The 17,613-nt window shown below is 39.6% G+C and overlaps 1 protein-coding gene across 1 annotated transcript in view; it reads left to right on the top strand.

Moving 5' to 3' along the window:
• The window catches only part of LOC121515304 (PDZ domain-containing RING finger protein 4-like), a 227,645-nt gene extending 210,766 nt beyond the window's left edge, over positions 1-16,879 (top strand). Inside the window, exons 5-9 of the mRNA XM_041795999.1 lie at positions 2,158-2,256; positions 6,580-6,642; positions 10,058-10,159; positions 12,195-12,326; positions 15,336-16,879. Of these exons, the coding sequence (XP_041651933.1) occupies positions 2,158-2,256; positions 6,580-6,642; positions 10,058-10,159; positions 12,195-12,326; positions 15,336-16,799 (1,860 nt within the window). The 3' untranslated portion in view covers positions 16,800-16,879. The remainder of the gene's footprint in view (positions 1-2,157; positions 2,257-6,579; positions 6,643-10,057; positions 10,160-12,194; positions 12,327-15,335) is intronic.
• The last annotated feature ends 734 nt before the right edge of the window (positions 16,880-17,613 follow it).

Below are 17,613 nucleotides of genomic sequence, written 5' to 3'. Positions count from 1 at the left end.
CCAGCAGATCCCCCCTGTAACAATCGCAAACTCATGCTGAAGCAGACCGGGAGAAGAGTGAAAACATCTTTTCTACCATAAAAAGCTTTCAGTGTTGCTGTATGCTGTTGTTTTAAAAAAGAAATGTTGCCCGGCTCTGACAAAACTGACACTGTGGCTAAGTCCGAGCTAATCACTCCACTAGCAGCCATTGTATACAACCACTCACAACAACTAACCCTTTCCCTCTGTAACTGTCACAAACTCATGCCGACGCGGGTCAGCAGAAGAGCAAAAACATGTTTCACATCATGAAAAGCTTTAAGTGTTGTTTTTATTCTCTATTAAATGCAACATGGTCCAATTCTGGTAAAAATTGATGCTATACTCAAGCTATATCCGGGCTTTTCACCGTACTGGAGGCCGCCATTGCAAACTGCTTTGAGTACAGCTAAACCCAGCCCATAGCTGCCGCCCTGTTCTCCGTAAATGATGCTGATTGATTCAAACATTGTCCGGTTCAACACACAGGTTGTGAATTGGAGCTTTTCAAGATGATTTTGCCTGATGACAGAGATGGAGGCTGGCAAATTCATCTGTTTTGTAAGGTTACTCAAAGCTCTAGTAAACTTGAAACTCTGTGACTAATATGTAGAAGTTTCTACAAATGTAAAAAATAAATAAATAATAAAAAAAACCCTCTTCAAAAAAGTGAAAAAAAAAAATGTTTCAACCAAATGGGACATATTTAGGGACTATTACTACAGGAAGACACATATTTGAAGTTTTCAAACTAAAAATTGAAATTTAAAAGCAAGCTGCTATTGAAAACACCACATCTACTGATGTGGGCTTTCACAATAAAAGCACTCAAGGAAATAAAGAACTACAGACTTTTAATTTCCTATTTGTTTAGCTGACTGGTCTAAAGTTGAGTAAATGCATTTTGTAAACCAACCTCACATTACAACTTTTACACTGTAATGACGCTAAATTGGATTACAGAATGTGGCTAAAGTTAGCAGTGCTAGCAGTGCCAGCTTTCAATCCTCTTTGCACCTTAACATCCACATACCTGTGCTAAATGTCATATCCATTATATGAGAATAATCTGACACAGCCTCTGGACAACTTAATCCTAATTTCCTTGATCTAAATTGTGCTAACCTATGCTGTTCCTATTATTGGTGCTATGAGCTAACTGTTGTTTTTCAGAGTAAAGAGCATTTTGACAGCAAGGCAGTTGTAATGAAGAAAAGCTACACTGGCTAGTCGCAGTTTGCCTGGGATCGTGGGCTTGACATTATTTTAAAAAATTGTCTATAAATAGTTTTACCAACTTGTAACTCTGGTGCCAACTACAAAGGAATCCAACTTTGATAGTTTAACTGGCTCACTGCACACATCCCAAGAGCTGAGAATATCAAAATTTTAGAAATTTGGACCGCCTTACAAAATACAAAATGGAAATTGTGATTACACTGTTTTGCCCACTATTGTTCCAATGCCCGTACACCCAAACCTGGGCACAGGTTTCCTTGGTTTAAATCTGGCCTAGGGTTCCTTTTCCATGTCATTCCCTGCTCTCTCTATCCCCAACTATCGACTCTGATTACTGTCTACTTTACAGAAAAAGCATTATAGCCCAAGAGTGAGCAAACAGACTGCTAAATAAATTATAAATATAGTCAATATCTACATTAGAATGTCCCAGATGTAATACATTTATAAGTGACAACTTCTATTGATTATTTGGGCCACCATTGAAATACTGCTGTTTTGTTTACATGGTCTCCACAAGATGAATCTCAGTACTTCATGGAATACCAGCCCCGGAGGTCACAATCATGGACCAAGATGCCACTTAGTAACACTTGAAAACTATGTTTGTCTGTAGGAAAGTATAAAGAAGTTTCTGTGCTAGCTGTATGAACTTTGATCAACATCTACTATTGACTAAAATAAATAAGAACACAAAACACTTATTATTATTTGAACATGATAAACCATTATGTTGGATATTGTAGTTTTATTCCTGTTTTACACCAAGATGATAACATTGCCATGGGAATAGAGATTGTTTATTGTGGTTGAAAGCAGTGCTATTTCTGTTTTGCTGTATTGTAGCTCAAAAGTCCTGTTGCTCCATCTATTCAGTACTTGCTCTTTTGTACACAGGAAGTGGAACTGTGTCGACTAAACAGCCAAGAGAAACTGGGACTAACTCTGTGCTACAGGACAGATGAAGAGGAGGACGTGGCCATCTATGTCAGTGAGGTGAGTAAATAATGTGCTATTTTGATAAAACATTACAAGACTTTCAGACCAAAACAAATGCTGTCTTTAGATGCAAGCCTTTAACCTTATGCACCTCCCTCCCCTCTTGATTCCACACTTACCCCTTATTCCCTGTCAGATCAGCAAGTTTTTATTAGACAGAGCAGCACAAGTGCTGATAAAAGTCTGATAACAAGGTTCTGCAATCAATTTCAAGTGATATGTATGTTTGTCTTTTGGGTTATGGAAAATATTTTCTTTGGTAGCTCTGGTAAAACTCCCCAGACTTTCCCTGGTATTGGCCTTTTTCCCTAGGCAGTGCTTTTTGTGCTTGTAGCACCCCTAATCCCAGTTTCAGAGCACTTCCTTTACCAAGTTATGTAACTTGGCTTTTGCTTTACTCTGTAGTATTGGTAAGGTCTTTATAAAAAGCTAGCTTAGTATTTTCTTTGATATATAGAAAAATCACAAACAAAACATGAAGACAAAGTAAAGGGAACTGCCTTGTAGTTCTGCCATTGCTGTTTACAATGCTGATACCATAAGTCCTGCCCTTTCTTGATTTTGATTGGTTTCTATGTGAGAAGATCAGTGCTAATCAAAATTGAACCTTATTCAGCTGAGGGTGCTGTTTTGGAGCTAATGATGCTGAGCACTAAAATGCTGGGGGTTTTGTGTAGGTTCTAGCTAATCACAATTGCAATGTCAGGGTTTACAAGTAGATAATCGCGTAAAAGGCTTTAATTGTTGTATCAAGTAGTACTTGAAATCTTTACAAATTACCTGAAGAAATGCATTTAAGTTTACAACAGTCCCAGTACCTTTATTCTTAAATAAAGGAAATGCTTTTTTTTTATATTTAAAAGTAGTTAACTTAAGGTTTTAATTTTTTAATGCTACTTCATATTTTTAAGTTTTGAGTTGAGAAATACACAATTCAAAACTAGTGTTATTCTCTAGCAAGTAGACTCATGATACCATTTATGTTTTATACCGTAATCACAATCACTTACTGCAATATTGTCCAGTGTAATCATGCATTCATCTAATGTGCTAACTAATCATGTAGCACTAGTAGGCTCTCAATCATCCAGGTCATAGTTGTCCAAATCTTTGCCCGAAAGAAGAAACTGGACTTGACTGATGTTCTTGAAGACATTACGCCTCCCCTTGAAAAAACTTCAGAGCCAGACATCAGGCCTCTTTATCATTCATTAACATATGAATACTTCAAGAACCTCAGTCAAGTCAAGTTGCCCCCTTTGGACGAAGATTTGAAAAAACTTTTGGCCTTGTCCACACGGAGATGAAAATGTTATATTTCCATTTTGTTTCGAAAAAGTTTTCAATGTATACGGGATCATTTCAGGAAGATGGATATGCCAGTTTCCGTATTTCTCACTGGCGAATCCATCTTGCAAAGCTCCCGTCTGAACTGTTTGGGCCCAGTTAGAAAGTGACAGGACCAGTCGGTGACGAGGGGCAGTACTTTTGGGTGCAGTGTAGTCATGATGTAAGCAAGCAGCAACATGAGGCTGGTGCAGAGATTAGCATGGATGCTGCTAAAGCACCAGTTTTATCAGAACATGATGACAATTCATTGTTAAAAGAAGAACAAAGAATAGCAGTGAATTGTTTTCTTTTCAAAAATGACAAAAGTCGTGTACTGAAATGTCTACAGTCGCCATGGTTTGCATTATTCAGTCCTTAATGAGTTTACCTCTTTGGTATGGGCGCAGCTCACTGGCGGCTACATCACGTGTTTTGTTTCTCTGATTTTGTTGCTCTGATTGGTCTTAAAGTAGTGACAGACAGAACATTCATCCAGTTTTTTTTCAAAGGCTCTCCCCTTTCCCAAACACTGTGTATGAGTGGTTTCCAGATGGATGTTTGAAATAAATCTATCTGGCCTGCCCGGTTAGCCAATAGCTGGTAGTACTGTGTATTCTCATCTAAGATGCCTTTACATGCCATATATAAAATTTTTGCTTTAGAAATTTCACAATGACTCATATTAAGCCTACAACATATTATAAGTTTTAAGTTCCGTTTCTTTTAGGGATGTATAATATGATCGGCATGATATTGGTACAAGCAGATATGAACACTTCTGTCTATATTTATAACTGTAATTATGGCTATGAAAAGCCGCCTATATCAAATGGAAATATCGGCCATAGGAACATTTAAGTTGGTGAAATGTTGGGCAGGACCAACAGACCTAAGCCAGCTGAAGTCTTTTTCTTTGTTCATCACCCGTAACAGGATATCGGAATCTGCAAAATCCAACACCATGCATCCCTGGTTTGCTTCTACCATGAGTATGTTGTTCCACCTAAAGGAAGCTTTAAATTTCCATACTTGTGTTTATCTCTGCAGAACTCTTTTAACAGAGCATCATGGCTCTTTAATGTCTCCCCACTCTGCTGTGCTCCTGGATATACTGCAACAACATGCTGCATGTATCCACCACTGTTAGCTCTTCTTTTTTACCAACCACCATAGCAAAGACTGCTTGCTGAAAAATAAAACACAGAATACCCCTGGGTATATAAGGTATATGCATATTCTATGCACAGTTTCCTAGTGCTTCTCTTTGAAGTCCTACATTTTTATAGAAGCCGACAATCATCACGGTTAGATTAGAACCTCAATAAAATGTGTGAAGAACTGAAAGAGCTGGATTTCCAAGACTAAATCAATTGTGACATTTCATATTCATCTCACAATTTAAATTAAGTATTCATGTGAGAAAAGCAGGTCTCTCTACTGGGTGTAGTTATTTAAAAATTGAACTCTTTTATCAAACATAAATGACATTATTGAACAGTTTGGCATGGCTCTCACTCTGTGATTAAACTGTCAGTTTCCAATGTGAAACGCCTGCCAAGACTGGGGGAAAAAGAAACCTTTCAGGTCTTGTCACATTACTTCACCCACTCCTCTAAATACAGCAGACATAAACAAGAAAGCCGTGAAATACAAAAACTTTTCAATTTTTCTCAAACTTGTTGAGACAATAAGAAAAAAGAAGCTCAACTTTCTCTTTGATTCTTTTGAAGTGGACCTGAACCAGGCCAGGTGTTCACTGTGAGAGCAGAGTGGAATATAAATCACTGCAGTCAGTGGCTTCTGGCAGCATCTTTAAGTGTTTGCTGTGTGAAAAAGTAGGCTTAGAGTTGTGTTCTGCATTTAGATGAGGTGGCTGAATGTCACTGTATACACAAAGTGGTTGAATAGGTGTTACCTGCTCAGATCGTGTGAAGTAAAGAGTTAGAAACAATGCAAGGTCATTTCAGAACAAGCCAGATTTCACTGGTTTGTAACTCATGATGAATGGCTGCTTAGTTTCCTTTTTGTTCTCTGTGCTATTATTAAAGTTTATGCTGTTTGTTTCCAGTGTTGCAGACAGTACAAAGACTAAATAATTCAAGAAAACAACAACAGAAGAAGTTATACTCTCTAATCCACCAGGCCATCTATTCTCTACTCTTGTTCAATTCCATTCAGGGACACATGGGGCTGGAGTGCATCCCAGCATGCACAGGGCAAAAGTCCAGAACCCTTCTGGACAGGTATCTGGTCTATTATGGAGCCAAAAGACACACTCATTCACTCTAATGGGCAAGTTAAGAGATTTCACTGCACCTTTGCTTCTTTGTTTTGTTTCCTTCAGATGCATTTTCCCACTGCTCAAGCCCTTTTACAGGAAAATACACATTAAACAGAGAAACAATCAAAGACCTGATGCTTATATCCAACCAGCTATTTCAACTCCAACATGAATCCCTCAACAAATGATAGAACTCCATATCTTCCCATATTTTAATTTTCATGTGTTGATTATTCCAGTTTGGGTGCATTCCCCATAAATACTGCCTTCAATCTGCACTGTACCGCCATCCCTGTATTGCGACCCTCCTCCCACTTTAATGAGTGCTCCTCTGTGTAGGAGTCGACTATCATGAAGATGGAGTGCCACAGCATCTCAGAGATCCCACCTTGTAGGAGAGAGTGAAACGAATGACCCCAGACACGGATTGATTGGCCGATGAAAGAGTGTCCTGCCCCCTTGTTCACTGGCATTAGTTACAGGGGGGTGCGGGTGCATCATGTACTTAGGTTGAGTTATGGGTAGTGAAAGCTATCTGCAAAGGCTTGCTCTGTAAAAATCAGCTTGAATATAGCAAGTCAAGGTGGTACAACTGGAAAATGAAACGATAAAAGTGATAATTTAATTCATTTTGGCTGTCTGTGGGAGGGTAAGGAAGTCTTAAAATGAATGAAGATTGAGACTTTATTTTGTGTCCTCTACCTTCACAGGTCAGTCCAAACAGCATTGCCGCCAGGGACGGACGTATCCGGGAGGGGGATCGCATCTTACAGGTACAGTTTCACTTTCTCTCTAAGAATGATCTCATTAAGTTCAACATTAAGAGCTGCTTTTATTTTGTCACACTCCACCACTGTCTCCCAGCACGAGGGCCCATTCATTTTTAATGGCAGCACATTAAAAAGGGGGAACACCCCCCCGCTTTGACTGTTAAAGGGGGAGAAATGCCCCCCTAGCTGTTTTAGTTACAGACTCAGCACCAACAGGGTTTTTCTTAGAGTTCTAGTTGAGGATGGCATCGTGCCTTAGATCACATCTCCTGTGGAGTAGCTGAGAGGCTTTGACTGTTATTAGTCCCCCAGCTTCATCTTCAGGACTGAGATCCAGAGGAATACTGCTCCTGTTGTTGGGCTGAGGCAGGGATAGTGTTGCCTGTGTGGGTTAGGAACGTAATTATTACTTTTCTGAAGCTGTGCCCCTAATTGTTTTGTTAAAGCTGCATTAGTGTTTTTCTTTCAGCCACTAAGGGGCAGTAAAACATGCTTAAAACAGCATGTGACATTTCATAACTTTATGGTGCCTTTCCCTCCACAGTCAACAAACTTTTATCAAACCGCTCTTTTCACCCTCTCCTTTAGCTTTTCCACTCAGTTTATGCACTCTCGTGGGGGGTCGGCCACACTGACTGCTGTCCAAAACCTTGGAGTGTAGAGTTTAAGTGGGCTGTTGTACCCTCCAAAGTTGCTCTAATGCTGACTTACTGATCAAGTTTGAAGATTTTGTTGTAATGCTCCATAGGCTACATTACAGTTCTGCTAATCACAAACCCAAACTACAAGTTTCAAAACCAACAGCATCACACTGATGTAAAAATCCAAATGTTTATAGAAAAAGCTGGAACTAATTTCAAGTCATGATAACAGAAAATGTGTAAAAGGAAGTAAGGAGTTTTATATTTGCATGAACTTGAAAGAAGTTTTGATTTTGTAAATCAATCATAGTCAATATAATTTGGCTTTTTTGACAGAAGAATTTTATAAAAGCATCTCTTTAATGCCAAAGTGAAAATAGATTCCTACAAAGTTATATCAACTAAACAAAAATATGTACGCTGAATGTGTCTCAAGTGATTGTAGTATAAAGACACCTTTGTCTAGAAGGTCCAGTCACTGGTTAATCAGTATTCCTGGCTACCATTACACCATGAAGACAAAAGAACATCCCAAGCAACTCAGAGAAAAGGTTACAATGCAAAAATGAAATGATTACTTGTCTGATTATATGCAAATAAAGTTAGGGGTAGAAAAGGCAGTCAAAACTGAAAATCAGAGGCACTCTAATGTAATAAAAATCAAAAAGAGACCGTATATTAACAAGCACCAGGATAAGGGTCGCTTATAAGAGGAATCCACTTTGGAGTGCGAATCCACTTGACTGCATCAGATGGGAGTATCATGTCAGTGTAGCCTATCTGACAGCAGCATCACCTGTAGGCTTAACATACATGCAGGGAACAGATGGACTCTGCCTGCACAATGTTCGGTTCTTTGGCTTCCAATGGTGAGTTCAGGCGACTTAAAAATACAGCTTAGTCACAGAAATGAGAAAACTAATAGTTTTTGCTCACAGCCAACAAGATGGTCATGGCCAGGTCACATGACTAACACTGCACATCCTTGTGATGTGTCTATGTGCACATTACTATGTGCATATATACACATTCTGTCATTCATCGGGGAGTCAGGTCTCTTTTGGGTTTTTATCCGATACTGGTGCTAAATTGATACTTCAGTCAGGACCACTTCATCAAGTAACACACGTTTTGCAGTTATTCATTTTATCTTTTTTTTTTGCAGTTAATAGTTTGCTTTCATTGCTGTTATTTATATTTGGCAGTGTGGCTGTTTTTGGATCCCCCTGCCCTTCCACAAGCCTATGTGGAAAGTATCAAGCAGGAGCAGGACACATTCCTGCTTCTCGTTTGCCTACGGGGAAAGTCTGAGGCAGGGAGAGAAGCAGCAGTAATCTCCTGGGCAGAGCAGGCGTCATTGACAACAGAATGGCATTGATTAAGTCAGATATAGCATAAAGGAGGAGCTGAGGTGGAGGAAGGTTGCAAAAATAAGCTTACAGAGAGAGCAGCAAAACATAGACAGACTAGAGTAGTTTGAATATGGCATCATGAGTGTAATTAGCCAATAGCATGCTTAGAGTGAATCAGCTGATGAGAGCTTGCGTGAGATCAGTTGATCTCAAATATATGGCGCACTTCATGCTTGATTTTTAGAAAGAAATAGTGGTCAATGATATTAAAAAATACTTTTATAATGCATGGGCACCTTTAAACTTCAAACTGGGCACTAAATTAAATCTTGGAATAAAAACCCTTTAAACATATTGAACAAACTAGTAAAGCCTTAACAAAATCCACTGAATTGTGTTCTCTAACACAATATTCTCTATTCTCTAGCACAATTGTGTTGTACCTGTGTACAATGACAATAAAGATTCTGATTCTAACTACTCTACATCCTGCTCTTAACTAAATTTTCCAATAACAAATTGTGTATTGACTTATGAAGGTCTTTTTCTAATATAACTTGCAGATTTTCTGTAATATTTTCAACTGCTTCTTCTTTGAAATGCTTAAATATTTTTATTAAAACTTATTCTACCCTTTTTGAATGATGTTTGCAATGTGTTTCTTGATGACCCTGATGAGCACCACAAATGCCAAAACAGTAATTTTCCTACATTGACAAAAATAGGAGTCACTTTCAGAATTTAACAAAAAAAAGGTTTACAAATTAAAAGCACACAGTGCTATTCTATGCAGAAAATGCTCATAAATCAGCCCAGTAGTATATTATAGGAGAGTAAACAGGATTTAAGTTTGAAGGAGGAGTAAATAGTCTGTGCAGGCAATTATAGGATGCAGGGGGCGGTTGCATAAGCACTGTTAGTCTAATTGTCTTCTGGAGTCTACCATGTGTTGTGTGGCTGATTTAAGCCAAGAGAGGCTGTGTGCGTGTTTGTGAGGCAGACCAGTACTCTGGCACTATTATCCACCAGTGACAGGGCCATTACTCTGCCTGCAAAAAGATGGACGCACCCTGTCACTGGCCAGTTAATTGTACGGCTAGATGTATGTATGCCGCCCGATACTTTGGTGAACACAACAGCTCTGCCGGCCCTGAGCCACTGTCCCATTCATAATCACTGCCTGGTCCAGATACGTATTAGGGAGTTGCACAGATTGTTTACAATTTCCTCCAGAAAAAGGATCGTTGTTCAGTGCCACATTTTATTGTTGTACTTTGTTTTCTTAAGGGCTTTTATGTTGAGAGAATGAAGCTGGCCTTTTTGTACCTTTGATGAAATGTTTGCATTTTGCTTGCATGTTTTTCCAGCATGTTTGCATCTGGCTTTATAATGGACGTACTAATCCTATTTCTATGTCATCCTCAGATTAATGGCCAAGACATACAAGACCGAGAAGAAGCCATGGCTGTGCTCTCCAGCGACGAGTGCAGAAACATTGTGCTGCTGGTTGCCAGGCCTGAGATGCAGGTTAGAAAATAAAACACACTTACACCATTGGTTTCTCTTTTAAATACCAAAGATGTGAGGGGATTCGTCTTCTCTGAGGTTGCCAAAATTAGATTTGCTAAAATCACAATAAAGGGATGCTACATTACAAAGTTTTGGGAGGAGCACCACACCTCAACCACACCTCTTCTGGTAATTCCCTAAATTCAAACCTGACTAATTCCCTTCATATTCGATAACCCTCGCTCCCAACCCTTTCCTCTGTCTCTCTTTCACACTAAGGTTCACTAAGCTACAGCAAATCTCCTGAGCCAATGTCAGCAGACAAGACTCATTTCAATATCATCAATAAATAAAAAATTGTCAATCGTCATTGACTTTTTGCTTTTATAAGAGAGGACAGCTCCTGGAAACAGCTGAACAGCGGCAGTGTCCAAAATCATTTTTGTGTTTGCAGTTGAGTCCACTATATAGTCCACTGTAAGCTGCTCATTATAATGGATAGGGAGTAGGGAATATGGTTTTGGACACTGCCTGAATTTTCCTCCATGGCACTTCCATGTAGCAGACTGGATCGGGTGGTGTCACGTGACTACTTCTTCTTTTGGGTTTCAGACAGGCTACAGGCCTTGGCTGCCTGTCACATGACTACACAGCCAGAAATGAGTTTTTAAGGGGGTGGTGTGTTAGTAGAGGGAGAATTATATGGGGATAAAATGAAACAAGACACAGCAGGTTTACGTCGGTTAGAAGCTCTAAATGTTGGTTTTGATTATTTTTCAATGAGTCCCCCAGTTCTAGTCTGAACTATATCGGGAACCATATCCGTATTGGCTAAAATGAAACTGTTAATAGTGGCATATCAGAAATCAGCAAAATGTGTTCTACAGAATGAAGTTTCAGGTTTGAAATAGAGCTAGTCTATTTTTTTTGCACTTTAGAAGAAATTCTTTGTTATATAGAGGACTGTCGAAGATAATTCATTTAAATTTGAAATTGTAAGCTGCATAGAAAAGGGTCACATTTTTATTTAGCGCTCTGCAGACCTCACTGTCTGTTAGCAGGATGTTACAGAGCAGTTACAGGTCGATGAGGCGTGGTTTTACAGTTAAAGTTGTACACTTGTAAAAGAATTCTTAATTTACATCTCTAATTCAGACTCTTGCCATAAGATGACATGCTCTTAGTGATAAAACAGGTGTGTAAATATCAGTACTGTCATCAATATAAGCTAACATGAGCTTGCAAATATTGGTGCATCATTAAAAATCCAGTATATTGCATGCCTAATTTAAGCAATCACTTATCATGTGGCTACATTGGAAAGAGAAGGCACACTGACTACAAATCTCAGCCTTGAACTTTCCTCATTTGTTGTATGTATGCACCAAGTAAACCTTAGCAGTCTGAGATAGTCAACCCTCCCCCCTCCATACCACAACCTCTTCAAGTGGAAGCCACCACTGAGACACCTCATCATGTTTTATTTTTATGTAGCGCCACTGTAATTGACTTCCAACGGTAAGCCATAAAAGCTAATGGCATGCTAATGTGGAGTGAGTTCAGGCCCAAGGCCGATGGCGAATAGGCAGAAGAAGTCTGCCGCAGTGCAGATGAGCCAGTAGCAATAGTAGACTCTGTAATTAAATGTGTCTCTGGGTAGTAAATCTGAAGTCTACAGATATGGATCCCATTTGGTTCACATCAAGCAGACAAACAGATGATGGATGGTGTGAAGCAGATAGGTCAGAGGTGGCAGTCGAATGTCCATTAAAGTGTATTGGCTTGATTTTAAGATAAGAAGGCATGTTTTAAAGATGAGGGTTGCCGTTCTGTAGGGTGAGAAATAGTGTGGTGCATATCAGTCCACAAACACACCCCTACTGATGTTTCTCATTTCAGAACCTTGTGTTTTTTTAAATCCGATTTGGGCATCCGTTTGGAACACCCAACAATTTGTTTTGAGACACTGTTGCCACGAGCTTTAGGCCTTGACAAATAACATTTGCTCCTTTCTTTCTCTCTTCATATCCTCCCATTCTTCATTCACCCTTAGCTGGAGGAAGCCTGGTTGGATGATGAGCACAGTGAGTTCCTGGAGCAGCTGAAGATGGAAATGCTGGAGGAGCAGCAGAGAGAGGAGATGGAATTGGCTGCCTTACAAGAAGAGTATCAGGAGAGTGAGCAGGTCAGACCGCAGCAAAACATATGCTCTGCCATAATTGGATTAACAACACAGTAGCAAAGCTTTTGTATCTGGGTTTAAGAAACTCTAAAGCCTGTTTATTTTGTGCACTCTGTTCAATGAGAATAAAGCTCCTAAGAAATGTCATCTTTTATGGAGAATAAATCAGAGCTAACCTTCCCCCTGACTGACAGAGTGTAGCGCCCATTGTGTACTGAACATCCAACCATCTGACTGACCAAAAATTGCTCTGACTGTTTTGGGTCATTAGTCAGAGTCAATATTAACCAGTGGTAGCTGGCGGCACTGAGGGAATCAAACTTTTCATTGACTTTCTGAGGAGAACAGCGAAAACATCTTTGCCCTTTGAAAAATGAATATGAAATAATGATTATAAATATTTATGCAGGGGGACCAATAAACCATTTCACTTCCAAATATATGAAATCAGCATTTAAAATTCTGTTTTGTTGTGAGGAAAGCATTACAAACAAAGATCCATAGAAATGGAACTTCAAAGACATGATGGAGAGGAAACAATCCCTGAAGTAACAGAATTGTAGAGCACATTTATGCACAACAGCGTACATAATCCTTTAGGAGACCACAGAACAGGGTTTCATTTCTTCAACCTTTAATACTCCAGTGTTGGGGGGGCGTTTGTTCTTTTTCTTTATTCAATACAAAACAAAGTATTAAAGAAACAATCAAGTACATTTTAAAGTTCAGTACTGCACAGAAATTTGCTAAATGCATCAAATAAGTTGAAACATGCAGACGTACTTGTTTACGTTTGAAAAAAGGCATGCTCCTCATGCTAAAAGCTACATGAAGCTTTCAGTATCTCACCATTTCTTTTGATTAGGATTCTGGTGGTCACAATTTAATTCAGAATTAGTTATCTGTTCACACTGATTCACATTGTTCAATAGTTATGACAAAAAGGTGCTCGCTTTTGGATCTACTCTTGTCTGCTGAGCAATAAGGAGCTTTAGATTATTGTTTGACATTATAAAATAGACTTTTTTGCCCTATTTATTGCATTTTGTCGGATAAATACAATAAATTAATTCACTAAGTGGACCAGTCAGAATTCAGCTGAACCTTTAATGTTCTCTTATTTAGTTTTCAATCCATCACTAGTTCCTTTTTCCATTGTTAAGATAATGTTAAAATCTTCGATTTACCAATGAAAGCAATTCTGTATCCAAACAGGAAGTCAATGACTCCTATCCTCAGACACTGGAAAAATGTTTTAAAAATGCTTAAAAACAGTTTAAAAGGCATCATTAAAGTATAATAACAGAGGTTTGTGTCAGAAAATAGTAAATTAAATCTCACACTTCTGTCTCTCTGCTCTGGCACAGAGTCAGACACAGCTGCACTCTGATCAGAAGCATTTTTTCTAAATTAGAGAGGATCATATATCTCGTAAGAGGGCAGGGCTTCAGCTCATTCAACAGACATGCCCACACCATCCTAGAGCCTTTACTGCCTCATTTGTCATGATTTTGAGGCTTGATTTTATCATCTTAGAGATGTCTTTCATGACTGAAATTTGGCCTGGTTGTTCATAACAAAGTGGCCTGTCATACAACAAACCTAAAATAAAGATTTTTATCATCACTTTACAGGGACTTCAGTTAAAAATTTGGACCCTTAATGGAAGCCAAGACAAAACAAAAGTGTTTAAAAGTACAGAAGGACACAGAAGGACATCTATTTTATTACTCTATTATACTGAGACAACATGGAAATTTGGTAATTTCTTTAGGAATGTCCTTCCTATCTTGGGAAAATGAATCCCGGTAAGGGCCTGATCAGTATCCGGTTTGTGCCCTTAGGTAAGGCCCTCAACCCCTGGAACGCCTACTTACCCATCAGATGTATGTCACTTTGGATAAAAGTGTCTGCTAAATGACATTGTAACAATGAAAATGAGCAGTGATATCAAAAGAAGAGAAGATAAATAAGTAGAAAGCTCAAGACAAATACTGAAATTTACTCATTATCTTAAGAAAACCTAAAAAAAAAGTAGGAATTCACCTTATGTCCACTTAGGGCTTCTGAACTGTATATAGAAACTCTGCACAACCCATTTCTGAGTCTCGACCCACCAATTGAGAATTACTAGTGTATAAAGTATATGTGTTGTACATAGATATAAAAATAACGAATATAGTAATGTATGTGACATTTATGTCTGCAGTACACAAAAACACCACAAGGAGGAAATCAACTCTCCGCTATAATGAAACACTAAACAAGGCTGTACCAGCATACAGTCACACTCATGGATGTTTGGCTAATAAAAATGAAATGAAAACTACTAGACCAGACAATTATTGAAGGCCCATGGAGCCAAGAACAAAAATAGCCTATGTGGCAAAGTGAAGTTGCCCCTTCCAGCCTTGTATAACAGAAAGCAGCTTTATGAGCAAAATGTGGGAAATGAAGTTGGGATACTTTTGTCAAACATTAAGGTCGTATTAGCTTTTCTTAAAAACTATACCATGGTGTAGAAAATGTTTCAATTGGTCAAAAACATTCATTTTTGTACAATTAATCTCCCAAATGATTTATAGATACAGCAAATTTTGGATTGGGTCACGCTGGCTTGTACTGTCATATCCAAAATATACTGAGCAGATGTGAATTTAATAAAACACTAAACAAAGTCATTTTCCCTTTTGACAGTGTAGATAGTATGTCGGACAGAGCCTTGTAAACATGACTAACACTATGAGCTAATGCTAATGCTAACTGGGTATATGACACACCTGTTACATCTGTGTAAAAGAGAAGCTGGAGACTGCATGGAGGAAAACATCTGCAGCAGGTTTGCTGTGCTCAAATTGTCCACTGTTGAAAATGTAAACTGTAAAATATAGAGTTTTGGACATTTTGAACTAATTCAGGATAATGGAAATAATATTTTTAACCCTGATAAATAGGTTCAAAAATACACATATTAGTATTAAAGGCTTCTTTTGTTTATCTAATTGATTTCAGAGACCTGAGGATGACGAGCCTACCTGCTCCACACTGCCGCATAAGGATAATCTACTGAGAATAAAGGAAAGGATGGATGGCTCAGAGCATAATGTCCTGGCACACATCCAGAGACGTCTGTCCCAGTGCCTGAGAGACAATCGGGACACACACCGCACCACCGGCTCCACACGACTGGAAGACAAAGAGGAAGAGGACGATGATGAGATGGAAGGTGATCGCTTCCAGCAGCTGTTGGAGCTAAAGTGTCAGATAAGCAACAGCGGCGAGTACGACCTGTTTTACAGTCGCCGCAGCACGATTGAGTGCAGCATGGGGGAGCAGGGCGGCGTGCAGCATGAGTTACGTATGCTCAATGAAGAGCTGCGCAACATCGAACTCGAATGTCAGAACATCATGCAGGCCCACAACCTTCGAAAGGGACAGCAGTCTCCGTCCAAGGGCCACTCTGCACCCTCAACCAAAAACCAAAGCCTCATTCAAAGTGACCCCTCCAGGGGTAAGCTAGCAGACATTAATGAGAGGCTGGAGAAATCTGACAAAGACAGCTCCAGTGCCTATAACACAGCTGAGAGTTCACGGAGCACCCCTCTAGCAATGGACCGCTCCCCGGAGCACTCACTCCAGAGGATGGTTAGTCTCACCAACCAAAGGAACCTCTGCAGCGGCCTCGCTTCTGGAACCTCCATTAGTCCAAGTCCAGTGCCAGCCTGTCGTGCTCCAGTTCCGGGCAAAAGCAGCAGTCCAGACCACAGCAAACCTTCCAAGCACACACCTCAGGCTGAGGAGGAGAGCAGAGGAGTTTTAAAGCCATGTGCTTCCAAGATTCCTTACTTTTCTCCATCCCACAGCTCCCAGCACAGACAGGCGAACATCCCAGCTCACGCCCGCCACTACCAGAGCTACATGCAGCTGATCCAGCAGCGCTCGGCTGTGGAGTACGCCCAGAGCCAGCTCAGCCTGCTCAGTGTCTGCAAAGAGCCTCAGAGGCCCATTAATGAGCCCAAGATGGAGTGGAAGGTCAAGATCCGCAGCGACGGCACTCGCTACATCACCAAGAGGCCTGTGAGAGATAAGATCCTGAGAGAGCGAGCTCTTAAGATTAAGGAGGAGCGGAGCGGGGGAATGACCACAGACGATGATGCGATGAGTGAAATGAAGATGGGGAGGTACTGGAGCAAAGAGGAAAGGAAGCAGCACCTGGTCAGAGCGAAAGAACAGAGGAAAAGACGAGAGTTTATGCAGCGTAGTCGCCTGGAAAGCTTGAAGGAGAACCCTCAGAGCAGCAGCGAGGGCCGCAAGGAAGTCAGCATCATAGAACTCAGCCACAAGAAGATGATGAAGAAACGCAACAAGAAGATTCTGGATAACTGGATGACCATCCAGGAACTGATGACTCATGGTACTAAGGCTCCCGAGGGAGCCAAGGTGCACAACGCCTTCCTCTCTGTCACAACTGTATAAAGAAAGATGACACATTCTACCCCATGTGGTATGTGATACTTGCCTCGTTCAATGTGGCGTTTTTATGAGGACATTAGGAATATTTTTCACACTTTGTAACCCAAAAAGCATTTTGTAATGACTTCAATGGTGGTCTCACAGTTTTTTTCATGATTTTCAATATCATTTTTCACATCGCTCTGTGGGAAAAGCATTTTTCTATGAAATGATGACGATATAATTATTTTATTACTTCACTCAGAACATGTTTATCTTTTCAATTCTATTTTCATATTTATGTTACAACCATATAACTCAATAGTTGTATGAACATCTTAGGAAAGTTAGGGCTCTTTCTTGTGTGTTATGAACACACGACCGTCTCCTACCTTTCTCTTGTTTTCTTCATTTACAGATCTACTTGACCTTCAAAGCTGACATTTTAATACTCTCTTCATGCTGTTGAGATGGAGCTGAAACTATTTTTGACTATCTGTGCATTGAATTAGATGGAGTAGATCACCAGAATAAGGCCTAAATAATGCACAAATGTCAGCTCTGATGAAAACACATTCCAATTATAGAACTGTATTACCAGCTCCTGATGAAATACTTGTGAAATATGACAAAGGAGTGTTAAATCTGATTTGAAATATACAAAGACTTGTTTCACATGATAATGCCAATTTCTATTAATGGGGAAAAGAATATACGAGGTATTGTTTAAAATTTTAAGTATGTGGAAAGATTTCTGGTCAACCAATTACCTTTCATAATATTTTTTATCATAAGCAGTTTTATAAAAACCCATCTTTTCAAAGTTCAATACCTCATA

The sequence above is a fragment of the Cheilinus undulatus genome, linkage group 9, assembly GCF_018320785.1.
Source record: "Cheilinus undulatus linkage group 9, ASM1832078v1, whole genome shotgun sequence".
Classification (NCBI taxonomy): Eukaryota; Metazoa; Chordata; class Actinopteri; order Labriformes; family Labridae; genus Cheilinus; species Cheilinus undulatus.
The sequence above is the reverse complement of the archived record's forward strand: the minus strand, read 5'-3'. Positions and strand labels throughout refer to the sequence as shown.